Source organism: Gopherus flavomarginatus, chromosome 5 (genome assembly GCF_025201925.1).
Source record: "Gopherus flavomarginatus isolate rGopFla2 chromosome 5, rGopFla2.mat.asm, whole genome shotgun sequence".
Classification (NCBI taxonomy): Eukaryota; Metazoa; Chordata; order Testudines; family Testudinidae; genus Gopherus; species Gopherus flavomarginatus.
In genome coordinates this window covers 2,104,626-2,116,779 of record NC_066621.1, presented here as the reverse complement: position 1 = coordinate 2,116,779, position 12,154 = coordinate 2,104,626, and the positions used below count along the sequence as shown (strand labels likewise).

Here is a 12,154-nt window from a genome sequence, read left to right as displayed (position 1 = left end):
TTTGGGGTGCAGGAGGGGGCTCTAGGTTTGGGGGGAGCTCAGGGCTGGGACAGGAGGTTGGGGTGTAGGAGGAGGTCAGGGCTCTGGGCTGGGTGTCCAGGCTCTGAGGTGGGTCCAGGGATGAGGGATTTGGGGTGCAGGAGGGGGCTCTAGGTTTGGGGGGAGCTCAGGGTTGGGACAGAGGCTTGGGGTGCAGGAAGGGGTCAGGGCTCTGGGGTAGGGGTGCGGGCTCTGAGGTGCAGCTGGGGATGAGGGGTTTGGGATGGCTCAGGGCTGAGACAGGGGATTGGCACACAGGGTTGGGGTGCAGGTTTACCTTGGGCAGCTCCTGGTCAGCGGTGCAGGGGGGTGCTAAGGCAGGCTTCCTGCCTGTCCTGGCACCGGGGACCACGCTGCTCCCCAGAAGCGGCCAGCAGCAGGTCCAGGTGGAGGCACGCAAGCAGCTCTCACTCACAGGCACCCCCCCATCTCCCAATGGCCAGAGTGTGGAGCCGGTGATCAGGGTGGAGTGGCACATGGAGCCCCGTGGCCCCCCCGCGTAGGATCCCGACCCACTGCTGGCCGCCTCCGGGGCACAGTGGGGTGTCAGAACAGGTAGGGACTTGCCTGCCTTAGCCGGGCAGCACCCCAATGGGACTTTTAACGGCCCGGTCAGCGGTGCTGACCAGAGCCGCCGCGACCCAGTGCCTTCCATTCCGCCACCCAGTACTGGGTCATGACCTGCACTTTGAAAACCATTGATCTAGAGAGTTTAGTGCCGTCTCCACTGCCATCCTTCATTGTTTTTGCACCCTCCAATTTCCACCCCTAGTTTACGGTCCTTGATTTTGCACTGGGTGAGAGTCTGTGGCCGCTTTGCGCATCCTGCTGTGGCCTGGGATTTTGCTGGTGCCAGGGCTCCATGCATGGATCTCTAGTGATGCCAGCATCCGGCAGTTTCATGCCCGAAGCGGGAAGTGGAAGCAACTGAGGCTGTGGCTTTGATCTTTTAGTAATAACAAATCGGGGGCTCATACCGAGTTCTGTCCATCCCATAGCTCTCCAAGCACTTTACAAAGGAGGTCAGGATTGTTATCCCCATTTTACAGCTGTGGAAACTGAGGCAGGGAGAGACCTTTTCCATTCCATGATCGCTCTGTGGGAATGTGGGATGTTGGACTGACCCACAACTTGCCCCCTGGGAACCTGTGGAAGTGTGAGGGTCAAGGGCTCCCCCTGCTGGTCAGCACAGAGCAGTGCTGGTGCCACAGTCCCATCAGTGCCTGGGGATGAGCTGTCCAGCAATGCTCTGTGGATCGATCTCTGCAGCTGTGCACCGGCTTGTCTCCATGGGGGTGACTCGGCCCTGTTCGTCTGTCTGTCCTCAGGGAGCCTGACAGCCCCCAAAACCCTGCAAGAGGTGCAGGTTCCCCTGATAGACAGAAACACCTGCAACAGCCTCTTCAACACCGGCTCATACCCAGACGACCCTCAGGGGATCGATCCCATCAAGCAGGATATGATCTGTGCAGGGTATCCACAAGGGGAGAAAGATGCGTGTCAGGTGAGATCCTGTATCCTACTCCCTGACTCCCTCCCCCACACCAGGTCATCCCAGATCAGAGCCAGTGCCCCCCAGAAGGGAACAGGCTCCGTGTCCCATTCCCAGCTCACCCTGAGCCCGCCAGTTCCCCACCCTGGGGATGGATCAGAGTTGGTGCCCCCTAGAAGAGAAAGGCCCCACGCCCCATTCCCTGCCCCCCTGAGCCAGCCAGTCCCTGGCACTGGGGCTGGATCAGAGCTGGTGCCCCCAGGGGACATACTAGGAATTGACTCCATGGTTCTGCTGTCTGCAGGGTGACTCTGGGGGACCCTTGGTCTGCGAATGGGACAGCGCTTGGCTCTTGGCTGGGGTGGTGAGCTGGGGTGTGGAATGCGCACGCCCCAACCGCCCGGGGGTCTACATCCTGCTGCCCCCCTACGCTGACTGGATCCAGGGCTACATCCCCACCATACCCTTCATCGTGCGTAGCATGTCCATCATGCAGCCCAACAGTGCCGGTGCTAGCCCGTTGGGGGCCCTAAGGAATATTTTGGGGGCCTCCCCCACCCACACTACACTAAAACAGGCAAAGCGGGTAGGGGGCCCCCTTGAGCTGCTCGGGGCCCTAAGTCATTGCCTAGTCTGCTTGTGCCTAGTGCCGGCTCTGCCTGCCATGCTTCTCCTAGCTGCAGCTGTCCCCATGATCCTGTGAGATGCACCCCCCATGCCCCAGCGCATCCCTCCAGGCCCCCATCAAAGCCCCCTCCAGATGGGGGTTCAGTTCATCACTGCTTCTGAGGGGTGCACAGCCCGGATCCTAACTGGGCCTGTGCAACCACTGCTGATGGTAACGAGGGTGAAAAGGGCCCTGATTTCCTCCAGCAGGGGGAGCAGGGACACACACACGTGTGCACACATAGACAGAGCAGGGTCCATCCCTCCAGCAAGAGGGGCAGGGACACGCACACACACACGTGTGCACACATAGACAGAGCAGGGTCCATCCCTCCAGCAGGGGGGGCAGGGACACACACACACACGCCATAGCCTCCCTCTCCCACCTGTTTCAATGCCCAATTGTGTCCCTCTACCCTTCCATTCTCTGGCCCCCCAATCCATCTCTTGGGCTTTTTGCCAGCTACCCCATGGCCTCCTTCAAAGCCTCTTTACCCTCCTCTTCTGGGTGCCAAAATCTCTCTGCTTTCAGGAAGGGGCTGTTATTTCCTTTTCCTTCACTCCCTTTAATTATCTCTCCTGGCCTGTTACCCCTGAAGCTCCACTTCTCTGTACTGTTTTTCCCTTTCCACCTTCTCTGCCTCAGTTTCCCCACCATAAACCTGGACACTCTCCAAGACACCAGCACTGCATTGGCTTGCAAAGGCCTCCATCCTCAGAGCCTCACTACCATGTGTGCTGCTGCATCAGCTGCTGCCCCATTGCCCCATCAAGCCTCTGATGCAATAGGCTTGTGCCTGGGAGAATAGGGGGTGATGGCAGAGCTAGCACATGACTCTTAGAAAGGGTGTCATAAATATAGAGAGAAGAGTAGCATAAACCCCTTCTTGGCAGCTGTTCTGAACTGCCTTACCTGTAAGGGGTTAAGTAGGTCAATTAACCTAATTGACACCTGACCAGAAGGACCAATGAGGAAAGAAAATACTTTCAAAGCTGGGTGGGGGAAAGGTTTTGTTTGTGTTTTCTCTGTGTTGTTCCCTCTCTGGGCAGAGGGAGAACCCAAGCAGGTACAACATCTCCTGAAACATATACCTGGAATAATCCATCTAAAATCACAGCAATTGTAAGTAAGGCAAGGAAATGCGTTAAGTTATCTTTTGGTTTAGCTTGTGAATTTTCCTATGCTACAGAGGTTGTTTTATTCCTATTTCTGTAACTGTGAAGCTGAGCCAGAGGGGAATCCCCTGTGCCTTAAATCTTTTTATTTACCCTGTAAAGTTACTCTCCATCCTGATTTTGTAGGTGTGATTCTTTTACTTTTTCTTTATAAATAAAGTTCTTCTTTTAAGAACCTGATTGATTTTCAGTGTCCAGAAGACAAAGGGTCTGGTCTGTGCTCACATTGCTAACCAATTCATTGGTATATTATTCTCAAGCCTGCCCAGGAAAGAGGGTGTAGAGGCTTGAGGGGATATTTTTGGAGGGTGGGGGGATTAGGGCTCCAACTTACCCTTCCCTGAATGTTTGTTTAAATCACTTGGTGGTGGCAGCAATACCATCCAAGGACAAGGAAAGGAATTTGTGCCTTGGGGAAGTTTTTAACCTAAGCTGGTAGAATATAAGTTTAGGGGGTCTGTAGCGAAGTGAGACTCACTGGAACGGTGCCTCTTGCTGTTGTCCTGGGAATTAGCTCCATTCCAGCTCAGAGCATCCTCTGCTGGCGGATGGTTCATCTGCCTCTGGCCCCCTGTGTCCCTCCCCAGTCCCAATGCCTGCTTCCAGCAGCAACCTCATCATGCTCTGGGTCTCCCCTCGCAGGGGACCCTCAACCCTCCTTGTCTCAGTGGCTACTGCCAGTCATCATCTAGCCCCCCGCTCACTGGGATAAACTGCAGACTGTAAAGGCCACTCATCATTAGCAAGGGAGTAGGACCAGCTGCCTCAGTCTAAGACTGGGCTGCAGCATCTGCAACCCCAGTGCCTGTTTTGGCCCGTTCAGCAAGGCCCACAGCCTGGAGCTCCCCAGCCCTGCTCCATTCCCTGAGCTCACTAGCAGCCAGGTCCTTCTCCCTCCAAGGCTGGAGAGAGAGTCCTCTGTCTCCTGGCCCCACAGCCCTTTTATCAGGGCCAGCTGGGCCTCTGATTGGCATGGCTCCAGCTGTGGCGGCTTCTCCTATTGGCTCCCCAGCGCTGTGTTAACCCCTTCAGGGCCGGAGCAGGGTGACCACACTGCTACAGGGTCTTTCATGCAGGTCCTCACGTTTGTACCCCAGAGTTCAGAGTTGGGGGATCCTGACAAAGGGAATCCTCCATCTAAGCCCTACCTGCTAGCTGAGCTAGTGTCTGTCTATTACAAAGGGAACATACCGCCCCATATCTGGTAACTGTCAGGTCATAGGGGTCTTGAACCCTAGTCCGCCGAGGACCTAGGAACAGTCACACTCCAGTCTTCCAGCAAGTAGCTTGCAGCGAGCGCTAGGACTGGGGGCCATGAACCCCGACGGGGGTACAAGCTCCGCCCCTGCTCTCTCTCAGCGAGATCGCTACGGCGCCTGATTTGGCTGCGGCTCTCTGAACCTGACCTCCTGGTGTTCTTGGTAACAGACCCTTGATCCCTGCCATTGCTTTCTCTCTAGATTTTCTGGCCTGGTTCCTCTGGCCCATGGCCAGTGCTAACCCCTAGGCTGCCCACAGCAGCTGGGCTAGCATGGGTCACTTACAAAGAGAATCAAGGGGTTCCCCATCCAGCCCATATCTGATAGTTGAGCTGGCATGTGGTTTAGAAGGGGAATTGACTCTTCATTTCAATACTCCAAGCGACAGAGGATCAATGCACTTCCCCCACATAGGAATTTCCCCCAGAGATTAATGCTCCTAAGGTGTTAATCGAAATGGAAAGATTAAAAAGTGTGGAATGAAAAGCTCTCTGCCCGCACAATTTATCTGATGTGTGTATTGGGCTTCTCTGGTACTGATGGAGATGGGGAACCCCCCGTCGGGCTGGGCACTGCAGAGACACGTAGGGAGAAACAATCCCTGGGTACCTGGGGAAAGAGAAGAGCCCAGGGGAGGAGGAGGTGTGAGGGGCAGAAGGGTGTGTGGGGATACACCCCTCAGAAATGTCCACCATCTGTACAGAGATCCCCATCTGGCACCAAGAAGAAGCCACCTCTGGGGCGAGCAGCTGGAGAACAGTTACACAGCAAGGCCTCACGGGAATGGCTCACCCAGCACTGGGATGGAGCAAGGGACTCAAAGTGGGGATGAGTGAATCGCAGTTTGGCCCGGACACTGGGTTTCAAGCCCTGGCTCCTGGGAAAAGGGTCAGGGGATTTACAGCTATTTTATATCTTGAGAACAGGTTTTAAAAAACCAAAGACTGAAAAGGAAAGACCGTGCAGAAAGACAGAGGTTTTTATACACAGATTTGGCAGCTTCAACAATGTTGGTTCAGAAACAGATCTGGTGGAATTGGTAGAGTCCCCCTACCCTGAAAGTATTTATAATGCCACAATGGTGTTCTGGGAGTGGGAGTGAGATCTAGTGGTTAGAGTGAGAGAGGTCTGCTGGGAGTCAGGACTCCTGGGTTCTATCCCCAGCTCAGGGAAGAGAGGTTTCCCACATGTTTGGAAGAGAAACTGAAAAAGAGACTTTTCCATCCCATTGAAATACAGGGGAGGCAGAGAAGTTGTTTTATCTCTGTATTTGACACTGGTGCGACCACTGCTGAACTACTGTGTCCAGTTCTGGTGCCCACAATTCAAGAATTATGTTGATACATTGGACAGGGGTCAGAGAAGAGGCATGGCAATGACAGAAGGATTAGAAAACCTGCCTGAGAGTGATGGACTCGGAGAGCTCCATCGATGTAGCTTAAGAAAGAGAAGGTTATGGGGTCTCCTGATCACCGTCTTTAAATACCTACACGGGGAACAAATATTTAATAATGGGCTCTTCAGTCGAGCAGCTCCAATGGCTGCAAGTTAAAGGGAGACTACTGCCGACTGGAAAGAAAGTATAAATTTTTCACAGTGAGAGTAATTAACCATTGGAACAATTCATCGAGGGTCGTGGTGGATTCTCCACCCCACTGACAAGTTTTGCATCAAGACTGGCAGTTGTTCTGAAAGCTCTGCTCTGGGAGTTATTTGGGGGCAGGTCTCTGGCCTGTGTAATACCAGGGGTCAGATTAGCTGATCACAGGGGTGCCTTCTGACCTCAGAATCTATGAACCCCCCAGGATAACCGTACCCCCATTGCAACCTGAGCTCTGCTGGGGCACTGTCCTTGGCCATTCAGCTGCTAACAAAAGAGGGAAATGAAAATCACTCTGGGCTTCCCCCCAGTAACCTGGGAGGTTGCACTTCTTTTTTATTTGGTTTTATAGGATGCCTGCGCTGGGGCAATTACAGGTGCAGCAGAATGAGAACGGTCACGCCCTACTCGCGTGTTGAATTTGGAAGCAGAGCCGTAACTAGGCATTGCAGCGCCTGGGGTGAGCAAGCATATTTACACTCCCTAGAGGCGACAAATGGAGGGGACCAAATTTCTGCCTTCCATCGAGCACAGAGGTTTTCAAATTTTTGCCAGCAGATCAGAGGCTGGTGGGAGCTGCCCGGCCCACTCGGGCCCCACTCTCTCCATGCTGTGGAAGTTCTGGTGCTGGTTGGCTGCCTTGATGAGTCTTGCCTCTGCCCTGACGGAGGCCGTCACTGGCTGGCGATGCCTTCTGGAGCCGACCCTGTCTGTCATGCGATGCTCCCCGAGGTGCTCCCTGTTGTGCTCATCCCCGCTTGGGCATCTGCCTCTCAGCAGCTCGCCACCCAGGGACCTGCAGCAGCAGAGCCTGGAGCACATCAGGGGTGCAGCTCAGAGCTGTGCCACCCGCCCTGCCTGGGGAGCACCCAGACTTTGTAGAGGTGGCCCGGCTCGAGGAGCAGGGCAGGGAGGGCTGCTGGGTAGCCAGCTGGTGCCCCGGCTCCCACATCACAGAGAGGCATTTGCCAGAGTAGGCTGGGTGGCTCCCACCAGCTTCCGATCCGCCAGCTCCTGGGACGTGGTGATGGTGTCTCTAAAAGCCTCCACTCAGGGTTCAGTCAGTGCAATGGAGACAGCTGGGGTTGGCCAAGACGGGATGAGGTGAGGCTGGATCATGGGTTGTCTCCACTGCCCACTGCCCTTATCATTTCTGGTGATGACTCTGGTGAGTGAGGGTGAAGTGGGGATGTAGGAACGGGCCCCTACCTTCCATGCGGAGGGGAAAGAGATACGGTCTGATGTGGGGAGGGAATTGGGCTAGTGAATACTGGGGCTTTCAACCCTTTTGCCCTTCTTTGATCCCCCTGCCCATGTAGCCTGGATTTCTGCATTCAATCCTGAGCCACCTCCATTCAGGTCAGTGGGGATTGTTAACTCTGGAACCTACAGATGACAACTTGAATAGCAACAGTTCTAATATTTTTAACTGTTGCTGAGGATAGCAGGGCTGTTTCAGGAGAGTGGGTGGAGCTTGGGAACTGTGGGTGGAGCTACTAGCAGCCATTCCCCCAGATACACAGTGAAATATCTGTGTAGAACCCACACCTCCCCCGCCTCCACACAGAGTAATATCCTTCCCTTCTCTTCCTAGGTGCCCAGGGAAGTTGGAATCAGGCAGGTAAGACAACCACAGAGAAACTCCAGCCTTATCTGCCCTAGGCATGTGGAATGAGAATGAGGTTGGGAACCAGGACTCCTGGGTCCTATACCCAGCTGTGGGAAGGAAGTGGGATCTAGCAGGTTAGAGCACAGGAAGAAGGTGGTATTATTGGGGTTAGGGATAAGGGTTAAGGTTATCATTTGATTAGGGTTAAGAGTATCATTGGGTGAAGGTTATCATTGGGTTAGGGTTAAGAGTATCATGGGGTTATGACAAAGTTTGTCATGAGGATTAGGGTGAGGGTTGAAATATAGATTTCTTTCTTTCTTTTCTTTCTTTCGACAGAACCAAGATAGGATAAGTTAAAGTTTTACCAAGATGGTTTGTGTTAATTTAATTGGCCAGTGTAAATAATACTCTCTCCCAAACTAAGGTATATATGTTTCTCTCTATTTCCATAGAAGCAGCACACAGACCCATTGACCTAACTAGGGGCGGAGGCAAACCTCACACTGACAAGTCAGGGAGAAGACACCTGGTGTCTACACCCAACAGGAGGGAGAAGCTCCGTCCAGATTTTACTTTTCAGAACGATCCATTGCAAAGATTTACTGGGCTATAAAGACGGGAGGGGGGGGGGCTGAACCTCAAGTAACTGAATCAACTGATTGCATGTGGTATTCCTGCATTAGAAGTGTGTACAGAGTGAGGTCTTTTCTGAGAGCTAATGACATGCTGGTGATTAATATCTTTGTGAAATGTCGGTAGTAACACTATGGGGGAATTATGGACACTCCATGATATTATGTTTGAAAGTCTGTGGCCAGACAAAGGAAGGAGCAGTTCCTGTCTCTTAGGTAAATTAAGCCTGGTGGGATGAAAACAATGGAAGCCTCATTTATGCGTAGCAGGATAGGAAGCCTGCATTTTGCTAGATTAAGTTTTAGACTTTTACATGTTTGTTTTCACTTTTATTTCCTTGTAACTCTTCCTAAGTTTAGTCCTTTTCCATTCACATCACTTTCCCTCTCTCCTATTGTTATAAATGCCTTTTATTTTATCACCCACCAGCTCAGTGCTGTGTTTGCCGGGAAGGGTGTATCTACCCCCCTCCCCCGGCCGTTAAGTTAATAAGCTGTCATGTGCTTTTGTGTCTTTAAAAGAACAAATGAACCTTACGATTTCTCTGAGTTGTCCAGGAGAAGGCTGGGTACCTCAGTTTGAGGGACATTTGAGAGTAGGGGTGTGTTGGGGTCACCCTTGCTGGTTGAAACCAAGATTGGTGGAAAGCAGCGTGGGGCTGTGGGGTGTAGACAGGCTGCTAGGAAGAGTGCTGCTGAGCCAGGGCTGCTTAGCACATGGACATTCAGGGTGTGACCTGCCAGCTGGTAGGATGGATATGCGCAGCCCAAGTTGGGCGCTACAGCCACATCAAAGGTTACAGGTCAGGCAGTGACACAGCCCATCACTAGTCTGGATTTGCACTCCCAAGTCATCTGTCCCCCACCTAGACTGGGTTCCTATCCCACACCAACCATTCCTTGCCCTTGATGTGGATAGACCATGTCACCTCTGAAGCACTGCAATAAATCCCCCCTGAGTTTGTGGGCTGCAGTTTCCAGGATGCCCTTGGGACGGGTGACAATCTGAGCTCAAATCCCTGCTCACCTCCTGTGACCGATATCGTGACAGCTTGAGGGACTCTTGCTTCAACTTCAGATAGGTTTCTCTGGCTGTGGGAACCAGCATGGAAACTCTAAAGACCCTAACTTTGAGTTGGACCAGATGATATGAGCCTAATAAATAGTCACCTCCCTCTGCCTCATTGCGAGTTCTATGCACATGGGAGTTTCTGGCTCACTTGCAGGGAGGGGGACACATCTGGATTTGCTTCAGAGTGATTCATGCCAAAGTCCCAGTGATGGTTATGCAGCTCCTCGGTCCTTGGGGATGTCTACACTGCACGCTAAGCCCGGGGGTTACTCCCCACTCTGGGGTGCCACCTGAGGTACTGGGGTACCACTGATCCTGCCTGTTCCACCAGCCTGGGCTCCCTTACACCGTCCTGCTGAGCCAGGCCCTCAAGCCTCCTCCAAAGAACACACAGGTAGGGACACACCCAGCTGCAGAAAGATACAGACACTGAGATCAGCTCTGCGTGGGAAGACTCAGCTAGGGAACTGTATTGTCTTTCTCTGCACAGAGAATTGTACAGCGTAAGCTCATGGAATTCACCCTCTCCCTCAGTGTGGAGGAAGATTAGCACAGATTTCCCCCGCTCCAGTTATGAATTCCAGAAACTGGTTTTAGAGAAAGCAAAATCAAATTTATTAATGACAAAGGATAGATTTTACGTGATTATAAGGGATGGCAAACAGATCAAAGCAGATCACTGAACAAATAAAACAAGCACACAGACTAAGCTTAATACAGTAAAGAAACTGGTTACAAGTAGCAATGTCTCACCCTAAATGTTGTTTTAGGTATTTCTTTCACAGGCCAGATACCTTTACCTGTTCTCCCCACTTTTGTCTTTGTTTCTTAGATGTTTCTAGCAGTCACCGTGGGTGGGGATTCAGTGAAGAGTGAAGACTGATTAAATCACTCTCCTGTCTTAAATAGGTTTTACATATGGCGGGAACCCTTTGTTTGCCAGTGTGGTTCCCCTCCATCCCCAGTGGAAAAATACTGGTATTCTATCATGGAATCCAGTACCAGGTGACTTGATCACATGACCCTGCAGGGTCAAAGCAGCCATGAGTCAAAGGTTGTTTCTAGCATGCCAGGAAGGTGGGAGATTAACATCTTCAAAGGCCTATTGCTCCCCTAATGGCCCATCCAGGCTGATTGCATTCTGTCCGGTGGGCGGTCCCCAGGTGTAAACCCACTTACAACTGTTACATAGTCAATATTTCTAACTTCAGATACAGGAATGATACTTGCATACAAATAGGATAATCGTATTCAGCGAATCATAACCTTTCTAATTCTATCTCCCAAGACCCATCTCGTATAAAATACACCCTAAAAATGCTATAATCATATTACAACATTATTTCTATGAAGAACAGGGAGTGAGCATCACAATTTTATTAAAATGTTTATCACTCACCTGGAAGAAAATATGACTGGTAAAGGTTGCAAATGACACAAAAATTGGAGGAGTGGTAAATAAGGAAGAGGACAAATCACTGATGTGTGTTTCAACGTGGCTAAATGAAAATGTGTCCACCTAGGAACAAGAAGTGTTGGCCGTTCTTACAGGATGGGGGACTCGCTCCTGGGAAAAAGAGACTCTGAAAAAGATAACGGGGTGAACATGAGCTCCCAGTGTGACGCTGGGGCCAAAACAGCTAATGTGATGCTGGGATGTATAAACAGGGGAATCTTGAGTGGGAGCAGAGATTTGATTTTATCTCTGTATTTGGCACTGGTACGACCACGGCTGGAATCCCGTGTCCATTGCTGGCGCCCACAATTCAAGAACAATGTTGATAAATTGGAGTGGGGTGAGAGAAGAGCCATGAGAATGATTCAAGAATTATAAAACCTGACTGAGAGTGAGAGACTCAAGGAGCTCAGTCTATTTCACTTAAGACGGTGAAGGGGTGACTTCACCCCAGTCTATCAATACCTACACGGGGCACACATATTTAATAATGGGCTTGTCAGTCAGGTGGATCCTATTGCTGCAAGTTGAAGCTAGACTAATGCAGACTGGAAATAAAGTGCCAATTTTTAACAGTGAGAGTAATTAAGGTTTGGAACAATTTACCAAGGGTTGTGGTGGGTTCTCCCTGAGTGACATTTTTCAAAGCAAGACTGGATGTGTTTCTAAAAGCTCTGCTCTAGAAACTATTTGGGGGCAGGTCTCTGGCCTGTGTTATACCAGGGGTGAGACTGATCACAGTGGTGTCTGCTCACCTTAGATTCTATGACCCCCCCATGCTAACCTTACCCCCATTACAACCTGAGCTCTGCCAGGGCACTGTCCTTGGCCAGCTGTTGTTGGCACAGTCAGTTGCTAACAAAACAGAGAAGTTAAAATCAAAATGGGCCTCCCCACCGTAACCTTGACCAATGCACATTTTTGTTGGTTTTTCTGGGCGCCTCTATTGGGGCAATTCCAGACAGAGCAGAATGAGAAAGGTCGCACCCTGCCTGCCTGCAGAATTTAGCAGCACTTGTTTCCTTGAATGGCTTATGAGGGGATGGGTCACCCCGGTTCTCTCCAGATCTGGGGAGGGCGGAGGCAGGAGCCTTGTCTATAAAAACCCGCCCTGGACCATTCATTCTCCAGCCGGGCTTTGGTCGGAGCG

At 51.6% G+C, this 12,154-nt stretch overlaps 1 protein-coding gene across 1 annotated transcript in view; it reads left to right on the top strand.

The window, feature by feature from the left end:
* LOC127051190 (transmembrane protease serine 9-like) overlaps positions 1 to 3,280 on the top strand; it is a 94,021-nt gene extending 90,741 nt beyond the window's left edge. Inside the window, exons 11-13 of the mRNA XM_050953159.1 lie at positions 1,368 to 1,543; positions 1,836 to 2,003; positions 3,248 to 3,280. Coding sequence (XP_050809116.1) covers positions 1,368 to 1,543; positions 1,836 to 2,003; positions 3,248 to 3,280 — 377 coding nt within the window. The remainder of the gene's footprint in view (positions 1 to 1,367; positions 1,544 to 1,835; positions 2,004 to 3,247) is intronic.
* The last annotated feature ends 8,874 nt before the right edge of the window (positions 3,281 to 12,154 follow it).